The sequence below is a fragment of the Ovis canadensis genome, chromosome 20 (assembly GCF_042477335.2).
Source record: "Ovis canadensis isolate MfBH-ARS-UI-01 breed Bighorn chromosome 20, ARS-UI_OviCan_v2, whole genome shotgun sequence".
Lineage (NCBI taxonomy): Eukaryota > Metazoa > Chordata > Mammalia > Artiodactyla > Bovidae > Ovis > Ovis canadensis.
The window spans coordinates 26,396,144-26,424,066 of NC_091264.1; the positions used below are offsets into that span (position 1 = coordinate 26,396,144).

Consider the following 27,923-nt stretch of genomic DNA (forward strand, 5'->3'; position numbering starts at 1 on the left):
TATTCTTGCCTGGGACATCCCACGGACTAAGGAGCCTGGGGGCTGCAATCCATGTGGTCACAAAAGAATGCAGCATGACGTAGCAACTGAACAGCAAAGGAACACCTGGGTTGGGGCAATAGGTCCTCCTGTTCCAGAAACTAGACTAAGTTACCAGGGAATTTTTTCTCTTGTGAGGCAAAGGTCCAGAGACCTTGGGAATCTGATGAAGATTCGAGGGTTCACCTGTGATTCAGGGCATGGGGAACAGGAGGAGCTGAGCTGACTACACTTGCTCCTTCTCTTTCCCCCTCCTTTCCATCAGGCAAACCCCTTCCCTCACTTTTAACATGTTTCGTGTATTAGTGCCCTAAGGAAGATTTCCTTAATTTTTTTTTTTTCGCTTGAAACAAATTTGAAAACCACAAATACTAAGGAAGTTGAAATAATGTATAGACCCAGCAATTAGGAAGTACCTAAAGTGCATATGTGAAATTTGTACCTAAAGTGCAAGTACAGTGAAAATATAGATTGTGAAGTGAGAGAAATTCTACTATAACCAGTTAAGGATTAGGAAGTGTGAAATGTCTTTTGACACCACTTGGCACTGCTCTGGAAGGATTTTAAAGATACCTGTTAGAAGGAAGGGTATTAAGATGATTCTGAGACCAATTCCAACAGGTGTTGGGGGAGTTCCCTCCCCACCCCCATCTGTCTACCTGAGATAGCATCGGATTCTACAGATAGAGGGCTTAGTCCCACAAGACTGCTTTCTACTTCAGATATCAGTCGCAACCCCAGGTTAGCATCTGTGCTTCTGACTGGCTATACGTTGGAGGTTCCAAGGACCCTGTCCTTGAATTTTGGGTGCCAGTTGCAAGTCCAGGTTTTAACCCGTACTTCTGGCTGACTGGCTAAATCAGAGGTTCCTGTGGCCACCTCCCATTTTGGATTTAATTAATCAGCTTCAGAGTGATTCACAACTCAGGAATACATTTTCTTACGTTTACCAGTTTATTGTGGAAGGATATGGTCGGGGATACAGGTGAACATTCTCGTGAAAAAGATGCATCAGTTCAAGTCAATCACTCAGTCATGTCCAACTCTGTGACCCCATGGACTGCAGCATGCCAGGCTTCCCTGTCCATCACCAGCTCCTGGAGCTTGCTCAAACTCATGTCCATTGAGTCAGTGATGCCATCCAACCATCTCTTCCTCTGTCATCCCCTTCTCCTCCTGCCTTCAGTCTTTCCCAGCATCAGGGTCTTTTCCAGTGAGTCAATTCTTTGCATCAGGTGGCCAAAGTATTGGAGCTTCAGCATCAGTCTTTCCATGAATATTCAGGACTGATTTCCTTTAGGATTGTATATGGGAAAAGACACAGAGCTTCCATCAAACTCCATCCTTTTGGGCTTTTATGGAAACTTTATTACATATGTATAATTGATTGAATTACTGGCCAGTGATGAACAACCTTTCGCCTCTCTCCCCTCCCAGGGCTTGAGGGGTGGGACTGAAATCGGATGTTAACTAAGATAGACTGAGTTCCAGCCCTCCAGTCACTGGATTGGTTCCCCTGGCAGCCATACCTCATAGGTGACCCTGGGGCATTCCAAAAGTCACCTCATTAACATAACAAAGGATACCTTGATCTCTCTTACCACTTAGGAAATTTCAAGGGTTTTAGAAACTCTGTGCTAGAAATGGGGATGAATACCAAATATATATTTCTTATTATAATTCATAGTATCACAGGTATCCTGCTGGCCTGCCCAGCGGCCTCATTTTGCATGCATAAAACTGCTAGATTTAAGCTGTTGGAGAAAGTATCTTCCTGCACTAGGATTAAGTTGAGTTGGCATGGTGTTGAAGGAGAGCATAAATGCTAAGTAAATTGGTTCGGCACTCTTGGCAAGGCACTGTGAGCAGAATAGAAATTGTCACTGAAAAGGGGACCTTAGCAGTGATCTGGTTTAACCCCTTCTGGGGACACTTGAGTCTGAACAACCCTTGCTCCTTGGGGCAATGCAGCTTTCCACCTCCCAGCAGCTAGAGCAGTGGTTCTCAACTGTTTCCAATTTTGTCCATACATGGGATACTTTTTAAAAATACTGATAATATAACATTAAAATTAAGAATTTCCGTTCACCAAAATGTATCATGTTAGTTGTGCATGTTCAAAGTGGAAAATCCAAGTGAAGGGCTTATACTTGGATGGGGGTGTGTGTGCGTGCACGTGTGCTTAGTTGCTCAGTCGTGTCCAACTCTCTGCAACCCCATGGACTGCAGCCCACTAGGCCCTTCTGTCCATGGGGGTTCTCCAGGCAAGAATATTGGAGTGGGTTGCCATGCCCTCCTCCAGGGGATCTTCCCAACCCAGGGATCAAACCCAGGTCTCCTGCATTGCAGGCGGATTCTTTACCATCTGAGCCACTGGATGTATACAGAACTCCAAATCAAAAAGAAAGATAACCCAGTTTTGAAAATGGGCAAGAACCAGGCACTTCATAGAAGATTCTGTCCAATTGTTCAGTGTCCATGAAACATTGTTCAGCTTCATTAATGATCTGTGAAATACCTGCTGGAATACCACGACACACCCTGTAGTCAGAGTAACTATAATTACATTTTAATGATGCCATATATACATGGGTATGGAGCCAAGTAATCTTTTGATAGAAATGTAAATAGGTACAACTACTTTGGAAAATTGTCATTATTTATTAAAGTTGTGTATGTATATATGTGTATATACATACATACATTGTTGTTGTTGTGTAGTGCTAAGTCATGTTCCACTCTTGTGACCCCATGGATTGCAGCTCCCAGGCTCCTCTGTCCGTGGGATTTCCCATGCAAGACTGGAGGGGTTTGCCATTTCCTTCTCCAGGGCATCTCCTGTCTGAGATTGAACCCATGTCTCCTGCATTGGCAGGTGGATTCTTTACCACTGAGCCATCTGGGAAGCTCTGACATACAGACACACACACACACACAATATTTTCACTCCCAGGGAAGCAACCCAAATATCTTTCAACAATAGAATGGATAAATAAACTATGGAATATTCTTTTTTTTTCCCCTTGGGAAAAGATGTTTGTTTTATATTTTCTCCTCTGCAGATTGTGGAGTAAAGCTGTGATGGATATTACAAAATGATGAACATGAATATTTTGAGGGGCCCTGTCATTTTCACTTCTGTTTGCTTCACTGTCCTTTTCTTTTTCACCATGGTAGAAGATATTTATCAGTTTTCACAATAGCCAGACAAAAAAATAAAAGATAATTACAGTCGCAAGTCACAATGATAACATGATTAACCTAACAATATAAAATAATTACATACAATTTAGGGGAGTCAAGCAGAGTGGTGTGGTAAGTGGAAGTGCGTACATGCACGTGTTTTCATCTGCTCAGCTAGTCTATATCTTTTGGTTGGTGCATTTAATTCATTCACATTTAAGGTAATTTTCAATAGGTATGATCCTATTACCATTTTCTTAATTGTTTCAGGTTAATTTTGTATAGGTCTTTTCCCTGTCTTGTGTTTCTTGCCTGGAGAAGTTCATTTACCATTTGTTGCAAATAAAGCTGGTTTGGTCATGCTGAATTCTCTTTAACTTTTGCATCTCTGGAAAGCTTTTGCTTTCTCTGTCAAATCTGAACGAGAGTCTTGCTGGGTTAAGTATTATTCTTGGTTTTAGGTTTTCCCTGAACAAGAGTCTGGCTGAGTAGAGTATTCTTGGTTGTAGGTTCTTCCTTTTCACCGCTTTAAATACATCATTCCATTCCCTTCTGGCTCGTAGGGTTTCTTGGAGAAAATCAGCTGATAACCTGATGGGGAGTTCCCTTGTCTGTTAGTTGTCATTTTTCTCTTGTTGCTTTTAACATTTTATCTTTATCTTTATTTTTTGTCAGTTTTTATTACTATGTGTCTTGGTGTGTTACTGCTTGGATTTATCCTGCTTGAGACTCTTTATGCTTCCTGGACTTGGTTGACTGTTTCCTTTCCCATGTTAGGGAAATTTTCAGCTATTATCTTTTAAAAGATTTTTTTGGGGTCTTTTCTCTCTCTTTTTTTCTGGGATCTCTATAATGCAAATGTTGTTGCATTTAATGTTGTCCCAGGGGTCTCTGAGCAACTAACAGTTTCACTTTTCATTTTCAGAGGTCTCTTAGGCTACCTTCATTCTTCTTCATTCTTCTTTCTATATTCTGTTCTGCAGCAGTGATTTCCACCATTCTGTCTTATGGATGTGAGACATCTGTAAGTGACCACCGGGTCACTTACCCATTCTTCTGTCTCAGTTATTCTGCTGTTGATTTCTTCTAATATATTGTTCATCTCTGTTTGCTTGTTTTTTTAGTTTTTCTAGGTCTTTGGTAAACATTACTTGCATCTTCTCTCTTCTTTTTCCAGCATCCTGGATGATCTTCATTATCACACTTCTGAATTCTTTTTCTGGAAGGTTGCCTAATCTCCATTTCATCTAGTTGTTTTTCTGAGGTTTTGTCCCTTCATCTGGAGCATAGCCCTCTGCTTTTTTTCATTCTGGTTAACTTTCTGTGATGTGATTTTCATTCTAGTCTCTGTGGGATTGTGGTTCATCTTTCTTCTGTCTGCCCCTCTGGTAGATGAGGCTGAAGGCTTGTGTAAGCTTCCTCATGGGAGGGACTGGCAGTGGGAAAAACTGGATCTTGCTCAGCTAAGTCTTGCTCTTTCTATACAAAAAAGATCTTCATGACCTAGATAAACAACCACGATGGTGTGATCACTCATCTAGAGCCAGACATCCTGGAATGCGAAGTCAAGTGGGCTTTAGGAAGCATTTACTATGAACAAAGCTAGTGGAGGTAATGGAATCCCAGTTGAGCTTATTTCACATACTAAAAGATGATGCTATTAAAGTGCTGCACTCAATTATGCCAGGAAATCTGGAAAACTCAGCAGTGGACTGGAAAAGGTCAGTTTTCATTCTAATCCCAAAGAAGGGCAGTGCCAAAGAGTGTTCAAACTACTGCACGATTGTACTCATCTCATACACCAGCGAAATAATACTCAAAATTCTCTAAGCCAGGCTTCAACAGTATGTGAACCATGAACTTCCAGATGTTCAAGCTGGATTTAGAAAAGGCAGCAAAACCAGAGATCAAATTGCCAACATCCATTGGATCATCGAAAAAGCAATTTTTTGATGCAGGAGAGTTCCAAAAAAAAAAAAAAAGAGAGTTCCAGAAAACATCTGCTTTATTGACTAAGCTTAAAGCCTTTGACTGTGTCGATCACAACAAACTGGAAAATTCTGAAAGAGATGGGAATATCAGACCACCTGACCTGCCTCCTGAGAAATCTATATGCCGGTCAGGAAGCAACAGTTTGAACCAGACGTGGAACAATAGACTGGTTCCAAATTTGGAAAAGAGTACGTCAAGGCTGTATATTGTCACCCTGGTTATTTAACTTATATGCAGAGCACATGTGATGGTTGGATGGCATCACTAACTCAATGGGCATGTGTTTGGGTGGACTCCGGGAGTTGGTAATGGATAGGGAGGCCTGGTGTGCTGCGGTTCATGGGGTTGCGAAGAGTCAGACATGACTGAGCGACTGAACTGAACTGAATGCCATTTATATAATATTCAAAACCAGGCAAAGCTAATGTGTGACGTTAAGCCAGGCTAGTAGTCACCTTATGGCAGGGAGCAAGGGACGTGGTTAGTGGCTAGGAGGAGGCACAGGGATGTTTCTGGGGTGCTGATAATGTGGATTTTTTTTTTTTAAATCTTGTGGTAGTTACACTGAAATGTTCACTTTGTGATATTCGTATAGTTGTACATTTATGATTTATACCCTTTTATGTTTGTAGCTATGTTCTAGTAAAGAATTTTTTTAAAATATTGACTGGTACACCTATTAGAAATGCTAAAATAATACATTACCAAGTGCTGATGAGCATGCTGAGTAACTGGAACTCTTAAACATTGCAAGTGAGGAAACTAAATAGTATCACCACTTTGAAAAACAGTTTGGCGGTTTCTTACAGTTAAACAGTTAATCACTTAACCGGTGATTCTATTTCTAGGTATTTACCCCAAATTAATAGGGACTTATGTTCTCATAAAAACTTGTACCTAAATGTTTCTAGTGGCTTTATTCATAATCACCAAAAACTGGAGGAAACAACTAGGGAATGGAGAAACAAGCTGGTACTCCCGTACTCTGGAGTACTACTCAGCAATAAAAATACCAGACTACTGTAATGCAACCAAGTGGACACATCTCAGAATCATCATGCTAAGCAAAAGAAGCCAGACTCCAAAGGGTACATACTGTGTATTATTCCATTTATACAACAGTTGGAAAAGGCAGACCTATGTAGAGACCAGATGAGTAGATAGATGCCTGGGAATGGGTGAAGGGTTGACTGCAGAAGTGCCTTGTGTCTTGATGTGATTCTACACGGTGTTTGCATCTAAACCTGGCTTTAAAAATCCTGATGCCTAGTACCCATCTCAGACCAATTAATTCAGTCTGAGGATGAGACTCAGGCACTGCTATTTGTTCTAAACATTTCCAGGTGATTTCACGCTATAGGGTTAGGGCTGAGAACCATTTATGAGCTACATAAATCATCTAGGGAACTGCACAGAAACATTGGCTTTTGGCTTTGGGTTTCCACTGTTCTGAACAACTGATTAAAATGCTAGACAGAGATTGAGCATCAAGTGAAGTAATCAGCATTTAAGGGGCAGAGGATTATTCCACCCTTATTCCATTGATGACTCAGACATTGGGCAGGCTTTTCTTTGGTTATTACTTTGCTGCTGCTGACATTGTTCATACTGGTGATGACGAAAACCAGCATCAAGAAAGTGTTGACAGGAGTTTGATTTATTTAAACCATTGTATTTGAGATCATATCCTGGGCAGTACTTGATTGTTCCTATATAGCCGTGGTGTTTTCATCTTTTCTATAGTCGCTTTGTGAGCAAACCCAATTTGGGCCTTTGGTCCAAATTATACCACTAGGTGTCACCAAGGAGTGATTAATGGGTAAACAGAGGGATCCAAGGATAAAATGTGATCGGAAAATTTTGAAAGCTTATTTTTCAAGACCTAAAGGGCTTTGAAGGAGGCAGGTTAATGCAGAGGATCTAGTGGAGGGCTGCCAAATGTCTTAAAGAGTTTGCCCCCTCTTTTTAGGGAATCCTTGCTTTCTCTCATCTTAGGCTACTCCTGTAACCTCTTGATTTATTAACCTTGACTTTGCCTTTGAGTTTTTCTTAAACGTTGGCATTAGGTGGCCCCCTGTGTCATACTGCTTTCCCTGAGGCTGTTTCCTGTGTATAATTTTAAATTGACTCTTCTTCTGGTCTCCATTCCTCTCCTTTGTTGAATGAGTATAACCTTTAGTCCCAGTCCAGATGTGAATTTCATCTCCGGCCTGTCCCCCAAAGTTAAGTCCTTGATATGGGTTAAAATGCCCACTTGTCTCTTTAAACTTTAAATCCTGCATTTGCTTCAAGTCTATTTTAGGACTTGTCATCCCCACTTAGCATCTCTTAGCTAGCTCAGCTCTACATGATATTCCTTTGCATTTATAGGCTGTTCTATGTGATCCCACATTTGCTTAAATATGCCCTTGTGTTTTTCTTTCCAGAGGCAGCTGCTAAAAGTTGTTTTCATATCTTCTGCTTTTGCACTCAGTATGTTTACCTTGCAAGATGCTGAACATAGGGTTGAAGTGCTTGTTGATAAATCAGCTGAGCCAGAAAAAGTAGTGAGCCCTTGCATATACCCTTATATAATGCTTACCATGTGTCAGGTACTTTTTCTAAGTATGTTACATATGTTATCTCATTAAAGCCACACAAACACCATGAGGGAGACTGTTATTATCTTCCACTTGATAGATGTGGCAGCTGGGGCCTAGAGAAGTTAAGAAACTTGCCTGAGTCATGCAACCATTAAGTAATGGAGCCAGATTACAAACCCAGGCAGTCTGACTTCAGGGTCCCTGCTCTTAATCTCCATACTGTGATTTAAACCACAAAAGTAAATATTGATCATTTGTTATATGCGAGTCACTGTGCTAAGTGTTTTGCATGAATTATCTCAGTCATTCCTCACAGGAGCAGTATGAGGTAGGAACTGTACTATTTTACAGTCAAAACTGATATACAAAGAGTAAATTGCTGAAGGCCATGCAAGTAAGAAGCCCAAGGTGGTTCATTTGAGCTATGAACCTAAGTTTGTATAAATCCAGACTCTGACTCTTAACCTCTATGTTCTGTTACCCATTGAAAGTGAAAGTGTCAGTTGCTCAGTCATGTCCGACTCTTTGCGACCCCATGAACTACAGTTCATGCCAGGCTCCTCTGTCCACGGAATTCTCCAGGCAAGAATACTGGAGTAGATAACTATTCCCTTCTCCAGGGGATCTTCCTGACCCAGAGATTGAACCTGGGTCTCCTCCCGGGGGTTGTTGTTTGGGTCAGATCCCACCTTCAATTTGACCACAGTGCTAGGTGTTGGTACTTTCTTTCTTGGTTTATGAGTTCTAGGAAGTGTTTTTCAATTCACCAATGTGCTCTGGGGTCACACACATCCAGAGATAGTGCCTGCATGACTTTCTTGGAACCTCATCATTAGAATGCTACTGCCTTTACTAACAGCAGTTTTCTAGTCTTGGCCCTTTGCCCCTAGTTTATGTCAGTAGAGCTATTTGATTTCAGTTTGTTTTAATGCTACTGCATTTAATTGAGTAAATTCATCCTCCAGTAATAAGGTGATTCCTGCCTATTATACAGGCAGTTCTCTGAAGACATGAACGTCATATAGGTAATAAGCCAAAGCACTATTTGAAGAATCCTGTTTCTAAGAATGGTGGGTTATGAATTTCTATTCTATTTGTTCTCAAGGGGTTTCTTCCTAAAAAGATAGAAGGTTTTGCAGCAGCAGCAGAAAAATTAAGAGGAGGAAAATCATGAAGCTTATTTTGTCTTTTTTTCCCTTTCCCTAGAGTCTAAATGGTGTCTGGCTGAACAGAAAACGTCTAGAACCTTTAAAGGTCTATTCTATCCATAAAGGAGATCACATCCAGCTTGGGGTACCTCTGGATAATAAGGAGAATGCAGAGTATGAATATGAAGTTACCGAAGAAGACTGGGAGAGGATTTATCCTTGTCTTTTCCCTAAAAGTGACCAGATGATGGAAAAAAATAAGGGCTTGAGAACTAAAAGGAAATTTAGTTTGGATGAATTAGAGGGTTCTGGAGCTGAAGGCCCCTCAAATTTGAAATCCAAAATAACTAAATTGTCTTGTGAACCTGGTCAGCCAGTGAAGTCACATGGGAAGGGTAAAGTGGCCAGTCAACCTTCTGAATATTTGGATCCTAAGTTGACTTCTTTTGAGCCAAGTGGGAAGACCACAGGGGCTCATGTTAACCCAGGCCCTGCAAAAGTTATAGAGCTTCATCATAAGAAGAAGAAAGCCTCAAATCCTTCAGCATCTCAGAGCAACTTAGAGCTGTTTAAGGTAACCATGTCCAGGATCCTAATGCTGAGAACACAGATGCAGGAAAAACAGGTAGCTGTTCTGAATGTGAAAAAGCAGACCAAAAAAGGGAGCTCAAAGAAGATTGTGAAAATGGAGCAGGAACTGCAGGATTTACAGTCCCAGCTGTGTGCGGAGCAGGCCCAACAGCAGGCCAGAGTGGAGCAGCTGGAGAAGACCATCCAGGAAGAGCAGCAGCATCTCCAGGTACCACGCAGGAGGGAAGGACAAGATGCCCCTTGTGAGCCTGTGACCAGAGCTCTCTGTTTCTAGATCAGGGCCCATATGTTTAGTGCCAGGGACAAGAGGTGTAATGTGATCAGAAAACTTTGAGGTGTGCATGATGGTCAGATCAGGAGCCAGAGTTGGGTTGTCAACATGGGGTAAGGGGACTGCCAGAACCAGCCAAGATGCATGAGGTTGTAAAAGCTGAGGCATCTCAGAGCTGAGGTGAATTTAGAGAGAGGCTGGATGAAGGTCAAGATACCCCCAGTAGTACACTCCAATTAAAGTATTGGTTGTTTTCATGAGTAATCTTCCTCTGCCCTGAGGTCAAAGCCAAATTCCTGTACCCAAGGCAGGTAGAGGTCAGCTGGTTACTCTGCCCTTGATTTACCTGTTACTTGTTAGCTTTGTAGCTAACCTAGGAAGTGGGAGGCTAGAAAGGCAAAAATGTTTATTTCTGTCCTGAGTAGCCAACATGGGAGGGGGCAGATATACCATCACTCAGTTGTTGGGTTGAGTGCTACCTTCCACAGGATGTCTACCTCTTCAGTAGATAAAATGACTGTCTTGGCTGTGTCAACGTGAGAGTAAATGTGTCTGCATCCCTGAGTCATTTGTTTAGATGATCAGCTCTTGCACAGAGCTTCTTGGCTAGGGCTGATCCTGGTTCTGCTGAAAATGTCAGTTCCCATCTGGCTAGAACCACATGATTTACTCCCACCCACTTCCTCAGGTAAGACTGAATGTCAAGAATTCCCCATTGTTGACTTAGAACTAAGAAGGGCCAATCAGGATTGATGTGAATAAGCTTTTATCTTTCCTTTACTTTACTCAGGGTAAGAAACAACCACTTGTGTTGGCTTATTTCTGAACAATTTATAGATTTCATCTAAGCCCTGCTATCCCCTTGAACTGATGCTCTTAGCAAAGGCCATGGATTAAGTGGGTCTTTCTCAGGGTATACATTGCTTGTTTATGTGTACTTTTTTGCTGCCCTTTTCCAGCCTGGACTGGTTCTTGAAATTAATAGAGGAAGGTTTATCTCTACATGTTTAGTGTATGACACCTTCACCAGAGCAGAACTCTTTTTAAAGGCTAATATGTTCAATAACAAGAGTTACTGTTAATTAATATTTGTGGCTGCTCTGGGCATGCTTCAAGATGTAGCTAGCTGTCAAATCTTTTTCCATACTAAAAGGGTAAAGAAAGGCAAAAAGGACTCATTTAGGGAATTTCTCTAGGAATGAGAGGGTCATATATAAATTGCTCATACACTAGAGGTGTATCTAGTCCTTTATTACTAGCTGCATTTTCCTCTGTACCAAGCCCTAGGAATTTATCCTACCCTTGCTGCTTGCTCAGAAGCTCATTAAACCCTTGTTATTTCACACAGATTTTTGGAGGGGCGGGGTGGAGTGGGTGCACTGCGCAGCTTGTGGGATCTTAGTTCCCTGACCAGGGATTGAACCCAGGTCTTCAGCAGTGGGAGTGCAGAGTCCTAACAATTGGATGGTCAGGGAATTCCTACACAGAATTTTTTTTTGAGCGCCCAGGTTGCCTGGCACTATACTTGGGTCTGGGTGGTTATAAAGATGCTTAATGGTTTTTGTCATAAAGGAATAGATCTTGTTGAGACAAGATACACAGAAAATAATCACAGTAGATTCAAAAGTCTGTAGATTAAGAGAACAATTTCCAGTTGATGTATTAAGTGGGCAGGTAATTCTTAAGGAGGGAAGGACCCAGAGGTTCTGGTGGAGGGTGCTGGATGTAGGGGAGTGATGATGTGGAAGACATCCACACTCGAGGGGCCCTGGAGGAAATGCAGCCAAGGCCGGTGGAGGAGGAACAGCTTATGGGCCAGAGGTGGGAAAGACGCGGAGTGAGAGACAGAGCGGCCAGAACTGAGGAAAAACACGGCGGAGCTGTGAGTGCCAGCCCAGGAGATTGTATTTCAATTTAGATACTTGGTGATGCAGAAACTCTCAGTTTCCTTCCTTTTGAGAGTCATAGCATTAGCCAGTGAAGGGGACTTGGAGTATTAATCCAGAGCTGCTCCAGAGCCCCCTGAGTGGTGACTTGAAGGTGGCAGCCCTGAGATGTACAGTGTTTGAGCAGTTTAACTCTGCTTAAGTCCCTTACTGCCAACAGCTTAAAGTAAAATGGGAGATTTTCCACTCCCTCCCTGTCCCCTATTGTTTCCAGATGCCTCTGCTAGCAGGTCAGCTCTGCTTGTTACTGTATTTTGCCCCTTTCCCCCGTTTCTACAGGGAAGCCTTCCATTTTGTTTTTGGCTTTTCAGGGTTTGGAGAAAGAGGAAGGCGAAGAGGACCTGAAGCAGCAGCTGGCCCAGGCTCTGCAGGAGGTAACTTATGTTTGCTATTGTCCTGAGATTATAGTGGGCGAGAGTGGGGGCAGCCAGGCTTCATGTGCCCACTGGCTGCCTCTGCACACCCCTCTGCAGCACCTCCAGGCTGTAGACAGAGCAGGTGGCAGCAGCTCACAGCATCAGGTCTGAGATTTGGAACCTCACAGACACGCCAGACCTCAGCGTGAAAGCTTACATCTTCATCTGAGCACGAGATGCTCTAGTGAAGATGAAACAGAGCCTGTAGCAATTAGGAGGCTCTCTGGGAGAATGGCCGCACACATTCAGAAAGGTGAGGGCAGCAGAGGGAAATTGCGAGCCGTGACTTGGCCACCAGGGCCTGCAGTGCCTCCATTACCTCACTATTCCTGAGCTGAAGCCATTCTGAAACCATTCAAGAATGTTCCAATTACGCATCTTAGATTAGGTTGAGAATTTGCAGTTTACCAGCCACTGAAACATCAATTTACTAGTAAACAGGCAAGACTCACAGGAATAAAATTATCCTAAAAGATTACCTGTTACTTGTTTAATTTAACTTTAGTACCTCGCTCTGTTATTATTGTTTGCATCTTAAAAACCTGCTTTGTCTTCTATCAATTATATGTGATGATTAGTAGTTTAAGTCAGGAGGTTAGCGTTCATATCTTCTTGAGAAAAATGAGCTGTTGGGTTAGAATTTGTTTCAAATTTGGTTCTTTTATTGCTTACCTGTCTGTCAACCTTCTTACAGCGCTAACAGCCACATATTCCTGCATGCTTGGGAGTTTGCCCACTTTGATTTCCTTGGGTTCACAAACAGCCTTGGAAAGAATTAGGTGAAAAACTCAATCTTTCTGGAATTTTATTTTCTAAGCTTGTGTATTTTCTAGGTTGGGAGGATGTGCATGTTTCCCATTTAGAGAATTGTTAAATTAATATACAGATATCATTTTGAAATTGACTGGAAAAGAGGAAGGTTCTGCTCTTGAAAATCCTTGAGGGATCATTAAGAACCCTGCACCCCCAACGCCTTACACTGTCCTGAGACAGAACGACTTATGCTGTCGTTCAGCATGAGGCGCTTGGCTGTCCCCCTTCATTAACCCAGCGCGGGACACTGTCAGGCCATGGTTCTCTGACATGCTTGGGGGCTCACCACCCTCAAATGAAACACACTGGTTCTTTGTTTCACTTGATGGTCCTTCTGAAGCTGTTCTTTTTCATTTTCCAGACTTATAATTATAACAACTTGCCTTTGCATAGAGATTTTAAAACTTTCCTGAGTGTTCTCATGTATGTCTTTGTTTTTTCTTACTAACCCCAATGTAGAAGGGGCACCTGTTTTCCCATTTTATAGATGAGAAAGTTAAGGCACAGTCATCTAATTAGTAGTCAAGGTGAATACTAAGGACTTCTGATATCACTGACTTTTTTTTTTTTTTGAGCCCATGCATTTTGAAATGTATTTCTTTGAGTGATATCTTTTCAGAATACTTAACCACCTTCTTTAAAAAAAGGATCTGAAATGAAATTTAAAATATAATCTATACTTAACCATTATGTTTCATAGAAATGGAACTTCTTGATATTTGATGTAGGCAGTGAGTCATGGTAAATGAGCCATTAGCTCTTGGGCATGCCAGTTTCCAGAATACCAAGGCAGAGTTCAGGCAGTGTTGCCTTATCAGCACATAGTATGTGATTTATAGAGTAAATAGGTTAAAGGTTTTTTTTTTTTCATTTCAATGAAAACAGTAATCTAGTTTTCCTGAATCCTGTATATCCCTAATTATTTCTTAAAAGCTGCTTCTAGTGCTGGGTAGCCTTAGAGTTAGTTACTAGTTCTTCAGCATTGGTTCCCAGAGTCGCTTGGGTAGCTTTTTAAAAAATGCATATCCCATATATATGTATAACTGATTCACCTTGCTGTATAGCAGAAGGTAACACAACTTTGTAAATCAACTATACCAATAAAATTTTTTTTTTTAAATGAACATCCCTGGGCCCCAAGCCAAACCCATAAAGTCAGACTCTCTGGAAGTTCTTCAGTTGCTTTGGATGACCATGAAGATTGGGTTATTTCCAGAGGGATTAATAGATTTGATGGCTTCCCTCCCTGTCTGCTCCTTTCCCTGAAAAAAAAAAAAAAAAAAAAAAGGCAGCATTTAACTGGTATGTCTTGGAGAAACAAAAACATTATTTTGAAATTGCCCAATCCATTAATCTCTTGAACCAAAGCTGCTGACAGAGGGAGGGACAGGGCCTGGTGGCTAAAAGGAACAATATAGTGCCCTGCATCTTGAGTGTGTATCTGCTGTGTTTCTGCAGTATCGGTCGCTGATGGAAGAGCTAAATCGCAGCAAGAAGAACTTTGAAGCAATCATTCAAGCCAAGGACAAAGAATTGGAGCAGACCAAGGTACTGGAAAGAAGAAGAAGGTTTAGAATTTGGTTGGTACATGCAGCTCAGCATTTTCAGCAGTGCAAGGGTTGCTTTGGTGAATGGAGGGAGAGGTATGGCTATTCCCTGTCTCAAGGGAAATAATCTGTAAAATTATTTAGGCCTGTAGAAGGTTCTGCCTGTAAGACAACATCTGTTCCCTTCCCTCATTCAGATGCGAACTGCTGGGAACGATACATTCTGCAGTCTAGTCCATTGTCTGTGGCAGATGTTCCTTCAGAGTGTCTCACTCACAGAGGCTAAGGGGTGGTGTGGTCAAAAGGAAAAGCGGTTCATCTTGATGCGTTTGTGTAATTATTTCTCACATCAAATCAATGACACTCTTAAATTAGGGGTTGTAGACTCAAATGCCCCCTGGAGTCAGACTGATAATAGAAGTGAATAAAGTGGCCTGGGTGTAAGAACACAGTGGGGAGCTGTGAGGCGGAATTCCACCCTCACCCATACCCCAAGAGGCAGCTCTTCTCAGCAGCAGCCAGTTGCCAACCAGAAGTGCAGGCCCAGTGTTGTCAGATCTGAGTTTTTCACAGAAAATGGAAATCCAGATGTTTATGTGAAGTATCCCGATTTTTAAGTAGTAGTAACAGGTTCAGTTTTTTGATACCATGAATGCCAAACTAAGTAAATAAGTCTATAGGCTGGATGTAGTCCACAGGCCACCAGTTTGCTTCCTCTGATGGGAAATTAATGCCTGGGAATTAATGCCTGCTCAGCCCACCCTTCCTCAGGTACACATCTGGAGCAGATTACAGAAAGGAGAGGACTCTTTTTCCACTTGGTTTGCTATCCTATCCTCTATTTAAATCACGTAGTACTTTATTCCCCAGCCTCTAAAACGCCACCACATTTTTTAAACCCAGCAATTCAGAAGTTTTCAAGGAACTTGACTCTAGTTATAAATGGGTCCATTCCCTCTTCACTGTCCTGATTAGTCTCACAATCTTTGCTTTGATAAGAAGAGAAAATAAAACATGAAAAATAACCTCTCAAATATACCCTCTTTTGGCTTTTCCTCTCCCCATTAGGGGCACTTAATATATGTTGACTTCAAGAGAGGACACTAGATCCTTCTTGAAAAGGGTGTCTACAAGCAGTCTGTCTCTTGGGGAAAGCACAGGGAAATTGCACAGCAGGAGTGGGAAGTAACAAGCATCACAGAGCGTGAGGCCTGAAGATACTTCAACAGGCCATCTCTCCAGCCTCCTGCCTCCAGGCACCTTGGATATTATCCTTATTTTGTAGGAGAGACATCTGCAGAGAACACAGAGGACCTTATACACTAATTCAAGCTTCCTGCCTTTATGGACTGTTCCTCATTTCTTTCTTATCTAGTGAGCTCTTGGCTGCTTAGGATGATTTTGTATCCCCTCTGAACTGCAGTGTGCTATAGAATACCTAATGTCTCGTTCTGGCCTCGGATGGTCGGCGGGGTTGGTATGCTGACTTCAGTTTTTCTCATTTGGTTATTTTTGGGAGGGAGACCGAAACTACAATACCAATACATACTCATAAAGTCGAGAAAGGAAAAGAATGGACAACAGTGCCCTATATTAGAAAGCAGTTCTGAGAAGCAATAATCCTTGGGGCAAGAATTTTATTCTAGTGTTACTACGCCAGGGTGGATTTTTAATTTAGATTCTTTCTGAATCCTCCTGCATACTATTAATCCTGCTCTGTCCTGTTTTGCATTCTTGTTAGTTCTCCCGAATGACAGGTGGGGTTGTATGTCTTTGCAGGAAGAGAAGGAGAAGGTGCAAGCACAGAAGGAGGAAGTTCTTAGCCACATGAATGACGTGCTAGAGAATGAGCTCCAGTGTATTATTTGCTCAGAATACTTCGTTGAGGTAATGATGAGTAGTGGCTCACGCCTTCTCACTCGCCTACCCCTGAATGGAGCCTCAGCTACACAGACTGCTTTTGCTCTAGGGTAACATTCTGAAGAGAGTTTTCCTCCAGGAACTTACTGTAGCTATTTGACTTCAAAGTGGCTGCTGGAGGTGGCCACTTCTCACTTGCCTCCACTGGCTTTTTTCTTACTTCATTTGTTCTTGAGTTCTTTTTTTGGCAGAATCAGTGTTTGGGGCTATAATAAAGCCTTTATCTTTTTGTTGTTGAGGGAAAAACACTTTGGTTTTGAAGAACCATCTAGGGGCTGCCCCACCCTCCCACAGGTCAGAATGTCATATGTTTCCTACATTGCCGACAACTATGAGCTGTTGGGTTTTGTGGGTTTTGCGGGGGTTTTTTTTTTTGCCTAGTGTTGAGCTCCTGAAGGTTTTTTCTTTTTTTTTTTTTAACTCCTGGGATCCATTTGATTCTGGCAGAATCCAGAATTAGATGGCATTAGAAATTTGAAGTATCAGAATAAAGCTACTCAATAAAGCTAGTCTTTCTTTGCTCTGAATGGACACAGTGCTGAGAGTGGGCGTGCAGTGCAGCCTTTGAACAAGGGGGTAAATGTCATTGAGGTATGCTCACGGGATTCAGTGGCCAAATGGAACATTTTTCAGGGACTCGGAGGCTCCTTATGAAAATGAAACATCACGCCTAGGATTTCATTTGTTATCCTGTCTTCTTTTTGCATAAACTCTCTTATTTTCACAAATTCTACCGCTTGTGTCCAGTTCATCTTACACAACAAGTGTTACACTTAAGTTGTTAAATGATAGTGCTTTTCAGACTCATTTAAAAAGAAAACGCATACACACACAGCTTCCTTTTTTTCTGGTGGCCTTTAGGGAGATTGGGTCTATTAGCCTCCTGAAAAATCTGTCCTGGATAGACCTGTTTCTTTTGCTTTGGATCTGCTTTGACTTCAGATCATAATTTCCCCCATAGTTTGTAGTCATTTGATTCCCTACTTTGGAGAAACTCAGTTAGTACTGTTTCGACATGACTTATGCACCGTAATTTAAGAAGACGACAAGGAAAGGGGTCGGAATAAGTGATGAGTTAGCCAACATGAAGCGTCTGCACAACATGTAAGAGACAAATAACCTGATCTTTGTTTGGTTTACAGCATGTGCTGACCTTCCCTGCTGGTCCTCTTTTAAAATCAGTGTTGGGTTAGAGATTTCGTTTTAGTCAGCAGGTTTTTAGTCCTGTTTATGAGAATTTTGTCTCATTCTTTATTTTTACTTTTTCTTTTTTTAGTATGTCTCATTCTTTACTGAGAATGTTTCCTAGTTGGCCTTCTGGCTTCCACTTGGCATTTGGAAAATAATACAAAGTTTGTGTTATTTCCCCCTGCTTTCCCAAAAGCAAGAAAGAAAACTTTTTAGCTCCAGAAAAAGTTGTATCTTAGGAGATACAAGAGAAACAAGAGAAACGAAGAGTATGGTTTATGTTTTGAAAAGTGATAAGGACCTTGGCAGAAAGCTGACCATTGGGGTTGCTCAGGAGCACCTCAGATACGGGCCCTTTTCTGCTTTCTCTCTTCTCATAGGCTTATTGATAGTACTTAAGGCACTGTCAGCTGAACCCATTACATTTTTTCCTATTTTGTTTTTAGATTCTTTTTCCCTAGCCTAAGTGCTTTTATATATACTTTTTAAAGCTTCTTTTGAGTAGAGATAAGGGCCTCCTAACATTCTGTGTACTGAGTATTCACTGTGAATTAAAATCGAGGTTTTAATGTACCATTAGGACATACATCTGTTTTTCCTGAGAGAATTAGTGATGCATGTGTATCAGACATGCACATGTTTTCTAGTCCTGCTTAAGTCCAGTGGCATTTATTTGCAGGATAGCTAAGCCACGTTGGCAGTGTGAATTGAGTTGGTGGAACAAAATAAGACAAATCAGCCTACCTGGAGCCTGAGTTTATTAGCTTAACTTTGAGAGAGAAAACAAATAATCTAACATGAAACTTAAAATTTACAGTTCCTAGGAATGATTCTGATACCCTTTGTAAGGCCTCTAGATGAAGTTATGGTTTAATTTCTATTTCGTCTTGAGAACTAACTGCTTTCCTAACTCTGAGATCACAGCGGCCCTGGGGCAGTGAGCATCACAGTTCTGATGTGTGTGTTCACATTTCCGTTATAGGCTGTCACCTTGAACTGTGCCCATAGTTTCTGCTCCTACTGTATCAATGAGTGGATGAAGAGGAAAGTAGAATGCCCCATTTGTCGGAAGGACATCAAGTCCAAAACCCGCTCCCTGGTTCTGGACAATTGCATTAGTAAGATGGTAGACAATCTGAACTCAGAAGCGAAAGAACGACGAATTGTCCTCATCAGGGAACGAAAAGGTGAGTGAGTATGGAAAGAGGTGAGTCCCCTCAACAGACTTTTTTGGATCCAGAAGAGTCAGGTAAACGGTTCTTGAGCTTAAGAAGGAGGTGGAAGTAATGGGGGAAAGTAAAGGAAGCTAAAGGTAATAGACATGTAAGGAACAGTTGAGGCAGAATGGAATATTTGAGCAGCAGGGAATGGGGAGGCTTAGGTGTTTGTGTCTTAGTTAAGGGATAAGAAAAGATGGGATTAGAAAAACACAGGGGTGGACAACTTACAGTGTTAGTCACTAGATGGGGCTGTCGTTCAAGACAGTTTAGTTGCTGTCTGTTGCTCTCGGTAGGTTGCAGAAATCTTGGGTTGGGTACACAATAAATTATAAATAGGATGTGTACAAGTCAAAGATTCACAACTTGGAAAATGCCAAAACATATGAAGAAAACATATATAGGTTCTATCTGTAAGAGTCACAGCTTAACTACACAAATCGGGCATAACATTAAGCCAAAAAGAGATTAATTTAATCCTACTACGTTAACTTTACTAGGACTAGTTTGACTCAGTTGTGTCAGACTCTTTGTGACCCCATGGACTGTAGCCCACCAGGCTCCTCCCTCCATAGGATTCTCCAGGCAAGAATACTGGAGTGGGTTGCCATTTCCTTCTCCAGGGGATCTTCCCGACCCAGGGACCGAACCCGGGTCTCCCGCATTGCAGGCAGATGCTTTAACCTCTGAGCCACCAGGGAAGCACATTAACTTTGGGTGTCCTAATAAACAAGTTTCCCAGAGAGAGTTTGAATAAAGAGATTAGGGAAGTGAGGGTGGGTGAGTTTCCTCAAGGAACCATACTCCCATAGAGAGTATCTCCTCCTCTAACACAAGTGATCTCATCACACCTGGGGCCTGCTCTGTTGAGGATTACAGAGCCACCCTGCTTGAGACTTAAATGTCCTTGTGGCAAAAGAATGTGTCCTGGGCAGAGCACAAGGAAACTAGTGGATCAGAAGAATTGGTTATTAGGCAGGGATGAGAGTTCAGAGGAGGAGGGTAGATCTGATTATCATGTTTGGTCCCTTAAGAAATCCTGTACAGCTCTACCCTCTGGGAAAGCTCAGAGCCAGAGTACTGAGAGGTCAATTGGTTGCACATAAAGGGCCAGTCAGAGAAGACGAATCAAAAGCTCACTGCCCTTCCAGGTGTTTCCCACCACCTGGCCATCGGGAAGCCATGTTCATGTATGTATTTGGATGTACCCTTTTCTGAGTTAAGAGAAGCCAAAGGCTTAAATGCCACACTGCTAAGAACAGGATCTTCTGTCTATTGCTTTCTTTCTCCTAGCCCTTCAGCAAATATCAGCCTCTTTGAATCAGGCCAGAAATCTGATGCTGACTTGTAAGCAGCTGTAGTATGGAATTGGCCCTTGGTTGGTGAGCCATTGCAGGGGCAGCAGACCGATCACAGGGTAGGTGTTGAGCCTGTTTTGCCCAAGGAAGACATTCTGACCTTTGGGAGGGTAGGGCAGCTCTCAGGTGGTTCTTTGAAATCAAAGTATGTTCTGCTTTTTTTGACAATTATGTGCTGTTGGACTTTGTGCCCAGTTTTGAGTCCCCAGAGGTGTTTTTTTTTTAACCTAGGAGCCACTTGATTCTGGCAGAATCCATTGCTATTTCTTTCCACCTCTCATCAGTCCTTAACCATTTATAGGAACATTACACTAGGCATTGGAATAAAGAGATAAGGTATTATCTCAGCTCTCACAGTCTGTGGAGGAGACAGAAAAGCAAGTAGGTAGTGTGCAAGTTCCATAATAGGGTGCTGAAAAACTGCAGAGGAGAGGACATTCAATTTGACCTGGACAGGTTGGAGGTATGGGAACAAGCTTCACAGAAGAAGTGACATTTGAACTGAGTTCTAAAGGCTCTAGGGATGATGCTTTCCAAGCAGAGGCGTCAGCACAAGCAGAGGCGTGAGAAGCAGTGAGCTGTTTGTTCCTCGCAGGGCCCCGCTTGGTGGCCCAAACAGGACTTGATGTCTGCCTGGTGCCAGAGGAGCATGAGGACAGCCAAGGCTTAGGAGGTATCTGCTGAGTGTTGTGAGTGCCTTCTGTTTTCTTCTCCCCTTTCTGAGAGGAGTGCTGACCTGGAAACTCAGATTTGACCAAGCCTGTGAGCTTAAGTTTGCTGGGTCTGTGTGTGGGTGGGGATACCCATGTACTTTCTTTTTTTGCTTTTTGGTTTTTGGAGGTTATTGTTTTTACTTTTTTCTTTGAAGTAAAGTTGATCTACCTAGTGACTTGATATTTTTATACGTTACAGAATGATCACCATAATAAGTCTAGTTACCATCTGTCACTATACAAAGCAATTACAGTATTACTGATTATATTCCCTGTGCTGTACATTACATCCCCGTGTCTTAATTTATTTTGTAAGTGGAAGTTAATTCCCTTCCCCTGTTTCACCCGTTCCGCTATCACTTTCCACATTCCCGCTATCACAAACCACCAGATTGTTCTTCGTAGATTGTATTTATAAGTCTGTTTCTGTTTTATTATGTTTGTTCATTTCGTTTTTTAGATTCCAGATTTAAGTAAAATCGTATGGAATTTCCCTTTCTCTCTGATTTATTTCACTTAACAGAGTACCTTCTAGGTTCATCCATGTTGTTGCACATGGGAAGATCTCATTCTTTTTTATGGCTGAGTAGTAGCCCTGTGTGTGTGTGTGTGTGTGTGTGTGTATGTATTTATGTATGTATATTTTCTTTATTCATCTGTTCATGGGCACCTAAGTTCTTTCTGTATCGTAGCTGTTGTCACTAATGCTGCAGTGAACATTGGGGGTGCATATGTCTTTCTGAGTTAATGTTTTCATTCTCTTTGGATAAATACCCAGAAGTGGAATTGTTGGGTTTTATGGTAGCCCTGTTTTTAATTTTCTGAGTTCTCCGTAGTGGTTGTACCAGTTTACATTCTCACCAACAGTGGAGGAGGGTTCCTTTCTCTCCACACGCCCATATAGACTTTCTTCACCCAGCCCACTGACTAGGTTTCTTCTCAAAAGTCCAAGCATGGTACATGCATGCAGCCGTTGGAAAGAGAAAGAAGGACCTGTGTCCTAAATTCATCTCTGACTCCCCTCAGGCAGAGTTAATACTGCAAGGTGGATAATATCAGACCCTTCTCTCTCCGAAGGCTAAAGCAGGTACCTTTTTGGTGACACTGGGAGCCAACGAAGTAAACCGAGTCGGCCTCCCTGATGCACGCACTGGCTGCGAGCAGCTCTGGCAGCAGTCTCGGCTTCTGCAGTTATCGCAGCAAGTGCAGATTTGAGGTTTTCTCCAGAGACAGACAGAGGTGCTGAGGCTTGATTTAGGGAAACAGGTGCCAGAGCCATCAGCAGCTTCAGTGGGCTGCAGTGTGGCGTTCAGAGGAAATTCTCAGTTCAGATACTAACCTTCTTTGCCAATTGAAAGCCAGTTTAATCCCCAGTGCATGGGAATTTTTAAAGGACCAAATGTAGGATCCGGAAACTAGAATTGGCAGGCCTGTAACTGTCACCATTCTGACACTGGCAGGGCCGTTTTCCTCCTGGGTAGGGGAGCGCTTATCACAAGTTCAGAGAAGCGAGTCTGCCTGTCTGATTTCACCAAGAGCAGTGCTACTCCAGGCCTGCCTGGCTGGTTGGTGTCTTCAAGGCCCATATCCCCACGGGAGAGTAATGCCTCATGATTGATTAGCCATAGAGCCTCAGCAAAGTCTGTGAGGCCAGATTATCCAGAAGAGGGGAGGAGGAGGAGAGTGTTAGGGTGCCAGATCCTGTGTTGGAGAAAGGGTGCCCTGGAGCTGGGGCAGATAATGAATGTTAAGTACGTGTCGCATGAGTAATTGCAGCCCTCTGGGATATTGACATGAGGTTTTTCTGAAAGACATTTTGCGACATGAGCTGGGGAGGTGCTGGAGCTGAGTCTTTTGTCAGTTGCCCCGCCCCCCCCTTCCCCGTTTATTCTATTCTCATTAAGTGTTGGTTGGTTGACATGAGTGTTAACATTCTCACTTTAAGCTTTCCCTTGGAGTTTCTTTGGGTTGTGCTCAAAAAAGGAAAAAGCAAATTATCTAGAATAAAATCTTGCCGGTCCTTTAGAACAGGGATTTTCAGTTCAGAGACTTTTTCAGATTGCAGTTCCCAGCTCCCTTGGTAGTGTAGTATGAAAGTAAGGCTGCTAGTGGGAGTTGTCCACGGCCTTTTGGGGGTGTTGAGGTGGGGAGAAAGGTTTATGGACCGCAGCTTTCCTGAATCTGTGAGAGAGATGTCCCTCCAGAGGTTGGTGGTCTCTAGGAAGATTGGCCCAGGTGAGATCACATAGCCTGTGGCTCTTGCCGGCTTCCTATAGGCTAGGAGGAGGGTGATCCAGACACAGGACAGGAGAAACTCTGTCTCTGAGGAGAGCACCTGACAGGCTTTCCCTGGCTATTAACCATCATCACCTGTTGAAAGACAGAGCCTTATAAAGGACTATGTAGGGAATGTCCGCAGTAACAGGTCTGCCAAGTTGACCTCATCCAGAGAGAATACTTGTTAGCAAGATGTTTTATTTTATGTTTTTTTGATTCTGTTGTGTGGGTTGCAGATGAGATCTTATTTCCCTGACTAGGGATTGAACCCGGTGCCTGCGGCAGTGGAATTTCGGAGTCCTAACCACTGGACCGCTAGGGGATTCCCAGCAAGTACCCAGTCCTGCACCAAGAACCTAGAAGGTCATGTGCATGAAATCAGCATGCCCACCTGGTATAAGGACAGTGTTTGTCTAAGATAAAGTGGCTCTCAGCAAGATTGGCATGGGGTGGGAGCAGGTGTCCACATACATGCACTCACATAGTTTAAAATGCTGGACTCTTAAAAATTTATCCTTTGCAAAATTATCATGGGATCAAAAATTAGCAGATTTGTTAATAGAAGTGTTTTTTAAAAAGAAACTCTCCGTCACCACCCTCTCATTTTTGCCCCCCCCTTTTTCCTTCCCTTCTCTTCTGTCACTTATTGTCGTTCCTTGCCCTGTCCCTTGATGGATGTCTCCTGCACAGCCCTTATTATTCCCTGATATATAAATGTAATAACCCTTTCAATCTGCCTTCCAAAGCATTCCACACCTTAATCTCAAAGAAAGTCTTGAGATTGCCTTTGGTGTAAGCCAAGATCCCTGCTTCTCTGGGATCAAGGAAGCAGAAACTTATGGAAAACACTAGAGGCCAGTGAATAGCCCCTCCCACCCCCGCCCTCTCTGGACAGACTTTGAAGTTGCACCTCTCCCTGCTTGTTGCTGTTTATGTATTTCCTTCCTTCCTCCAAAAGGTATTAACTGAAGACCAGCTTTGTGCCTGGCACTCTTCTAGGTATGAGGAATAGAAGGATAAGTGAAAATCTAATTAGTCAGATGTGATTTGTGCTATCTCGCTAACAAAGCAAGAAAGGGGCCAGGAGTGATGGGAAGCGTGTTGGCAGTTCTTGATAGAGTAGTCAGGGTAGTCACTGAGGGGAAGGTGGTATTTGGGTGTTCTAAAGGCTGTGGCCATGCTGCTGTCTGGGGAAAGGGTTTTGGAGGAACAGCATGGAGGCGACGTAGCAGGAGTGTAATGAGCGATGGGGAGGAGAACAGGAAGTGAGGTCAGACGGTTGGGCAGAGGGCAGGCCGAGTAGGGATTTATAGGCCTTTAGAAGGACTTGAACTTTTACTCTGGAAGAAGAGATGGGTGGGCTATAAGCAGAGTTATGTGATCTCACATCTGTGTCGATTCACTGTGGCTGCTGTGTGGGGAAAGGCCTGAGGAGGGCAGCAGGGAGGCCAGGGAGGGAAATGCAGGCTCCTCCTCTATTTCTCTCTCTCTTTTCTCTCCAAAGGAAAGAGATTGCTCTGAAGACAGTGCTCCAGAGACGTTGACAGACTGCCAGGTACTGGGAGCTTCAGATGGTCTGGAAGATTCTCCTGGATGGTCTTGGGTGGCTCTGAGAGTGTGGGATGGAGCCACTGGGACAGACTGAGTTAGGAAGCCCTCCATCATGAGCCTCCGCCTGGGCCGTCCCTGCTGCCACCATTGTCTGAAGCCCCGACTGCTTCAGGGTACTTGATAGACTCTGTTCACTACGTGTTGTATGGGTTATATATTTCTGTTGTACTTTTTAAACTTGTTGTTGTTATTGTTTGGGTACCTCAGAAGCACCTCTGTTGACATTTGTTTGGGACAAATTGGGTATTACCCCTTTTGCTGCCCCCAAAGGCAAAGGCAGCCTCTATTTGAGAGGATGGCATACCTCTTCTTTGTGAAAACAAGATGTCATTTCCTGAAAATAAAATGTAAAACTGATCAGTTGCTCAGCTGGGCTTTGGTATATTTATCTTCCTTTCCTTCCAGCTCCAGACAGTCTCACAAGTAAACACTGGCAGCTCATAAATCGCAACCAAGAAAGTCACTGTATCAGATGATATACTCAAGTGAATGTCTGCCTCAGAAGCCAACCCAAGATCGTGGCCGCAGCATATGGCTCTGTTAAGCCCCTGACTGGCGTGTCTCCTTTTCATTTCAGAGATGAGTCACCACTTCCTGGTTTTGGGATGGAGTGGATTCCCTTCTTTCAGCTGGAGTTCCTAATGTCAGAAAACACAGGCATGATTGAGAACCTGATATGCTTTAAAAAAAAAAAATTAAAAGCCATTTCTCTTTTGCTGCTTTCCTGTTTTAAACAAAACTAGTTTGATGTTTGGGAAACAGAAGCGTAGGAAAACCTGTAGTATCCTTGGTTACCAGTGATGAGAAGGAAAGAACACACAGGAAGCTGCAGAGTAGTCATTCAAAACAAGGAGCTCCAGTAGGAAACTGGTTGTGCATTATGTCATCCAGTGATTTGTTTCCAGATGGAAAAGAATTTTCCTCTCCATTTTTACTGCCTGCCTATAGAACCTTTCTTTGTAGTTCTTTATTTATATTACAGGTATTTCATAGCGATGGTAGGTTTTTCCATTATTGAATCTTCTGTATATTGGGATTCTGGTGTCCCTAGTCTTCACTTTCATCTTTCTCAACAGGATTACTGATTGAAATACTGGTGCTGTCAAGGAAGAATAAGTTAAACATAGAAAATGATACTTTAAAAACCACCATATTGTAAAGCAATTATCCTCCCAATAAATAAAAATAAATAAAATTTTTTTAAAACCTTAAAAAAAAAAATAGCCATTATAACCAAATCAAAAAACTCTGGAGAAATAGAAGGAAGATTACTTCCATCTTGATGTAACAGTCTGTTTATCTCCTGTCCATGTGTGTTGTTTATACGTTGCATGGGATATAAATATTTCTAGAATTGTACAGATAAATACTTTTTGTAGAAAGGAAAGGTGCTTTTATCAGAAAAGCTGACAATCTGGGGAGGTGGTAGGCTCATATCCAGAGACCAACTCCAAAAATTCTGGTTAGCTATGAGAGCTTATTGTTTTTGGTTTTTTTATTATTATTTTTTTAATTGAAGTACAGTTGATAAGTGTTGTTACTTTGCAGTGAGGCAAAGTGAAGTTGCTCAGTTGTGTCCAACTCTTTGCAACCCCATGGACTGTAGCCTACCAGGTTCCTCTACCCATGGGATTTTCCAGACAAGAATACTGGAGTGGGTTGCCATTTCCTTCAGTTACATATACTTTCTGTTTGTAATATTCTTTTCCATTATATTTTATCATTGAATATAGTTCTCTGTGCTGTACAGTAGGACCTTGTTTTTTATCCGTTCTCTATATTATAGCTTCCATCTACTAACCCCAGCCTCTCGCCCAGCCCCTCCCCTAATCCCTTTCCCCTTGGCAACCATAAGTCTGTTTTCTGTGTCCATGAGTCTGTTTTGTAGATAGGTTTGTTCATGTCATAATTTAGATTCCACTTTTAAGTGATAGCATATGGGATTTGTCTTTCTTTTTCTGACCTACTTCAGTTAGTATGATTGAAATACATCTGTTTGCATTCATGTTGCTGCAAATGGCACTATTTCATTCTTTTTTTATGACTGAGGAGTATGCCATTGTATATATGTATCACATCTTTATCAATCCATCTGTCAGTGGATATTTAGTTTCCATATCTTGGCTGTTGTGAGTAGTGCTGCTATGAATATAAGGGATGCAGGTATCTTTTTGAATTAGAGTTTTGTCTGGATATATGCCCAAGAGTGGGATTGCTGGATCATACAGTAATTCTATTTTTAGTTTTCTGAGGACCCTCAACACATTTTTCTGTAGTGGCTGTACCAACTTACATTCCCGCCAACAGTGTAGGAGGGTTCCTTTTTCTGCACATCTTCTCTTACATGTTATTTGTAGAGTTTTTAATGATGACCATTCTGACCTCGGTGAGAGGTGGTACCTCATTGTAATTTTGATATGCCTTTCTCCAATAATTAGCAATGTTGAGCATCTTGTCATGTACCTGTTGGCCATTTGTATTTTTTCTTTGGAGAAACGTCTAGGTCTTCTGTCCATTTTTTGATTGAATTGTTTGGAGGTTTTTGTGTTGAATTGTATAAGCTGTTTGTATATTTTGAAAGTTAACTCCTTACTGGTTGCATCACTTTTATTTCTGTTGCCTTGGGAGACTGACCTAAGAAAACATTGGTACAATTTATGTCAGAGAATGTTTTGCCTGTGATCTCTTTTGGGTGTTTAATGGTGTTATAAAAGTGAAGTCACTCAGTCGTGTCCGACTCTTTGTGACCCCATGGACTGTAGCCTACCAGGCTCCTCCATCCATGGGATTTTCCAGGTAAGAGTACTGGAGTGGGTTGCCATTGCCTTCTACAGGGGATGTTCCCAACTCAGGGCTCGAACCCAGGTCTCCTGCATTGTAGATAGACCTTTACCCTCTGAGCCATCAGGGAAGTCCTTAATGGTGTTATGTCTTATGTTTAAGTCTTTAAGCCATTTTGAGTTTACTTTTGTGTATAGTAAGAGAGTGTGTTCTAACTTCATCAATTTACATGTGGGTCTCCAACTTTCCTGACACCACTTGCTGAAAAGACTTTTTCCCCTTGTATATTCTCACCTCCTTTGTCAAAGATTAATTGACCATAGGTGTGTG

At 42.3% G+C, this 27,923-nt stretch overlaps 1 protein-coding gene across 13 annotated transcripts in view; it reads left to right on the top strand.

Annotated features, from left to right (window-relative positions):
- Window positions 1-25,169, top strand: part of RNF8 (ring finger protein 8) — a 36,541-nt gene extending 11,372 nt beyond the window's left edge. For 4 of the 13 annotated variants that reach the window (XR_011251418.1, XR_011251421.1, XR_011251423.1 and 1 more), the window contains exons 3-9: window positions 9,003-9,743; window positions 12,064-12,126; window positions 14,440-14,529; window positions 16,308-16,415; window positions 18,619-18,823; window positions 20,147-20,270; window positions 24,706-25,169. Coding sequence is in view for 7 of the 13 variants with exons in the window: in XM_069564246.1 (XP_069420347.1) it covers window positions 9,003-9,743; window positions 12,064-12,126; window positions 14,440-14,529; window positions 16,308-16,415; window positions 18,619-18,823; window positions 24,706-24,722 (1,224 nt within the window). In the remaining 6 variants the exon portion in view is untranslated. Of the gene's footprint in view, window positions 1-9,002; window positions 9,744-12,063; window positions 12,127-14,439; window positions 14,530-16,307; window positions 16,416-18,618; window positions 18,824-20,146; window positions 20,271-23,461 lie in introns of all 13 variants that reach the window. The other 9 variants (XM_069564246.1, XM_069564249.1, XM_069564248.1 and 6 more) reach the window with 4 other exon arrangements.
- Window positions 25,170-27,923: the final 2,754 nt, after the last annotated feature.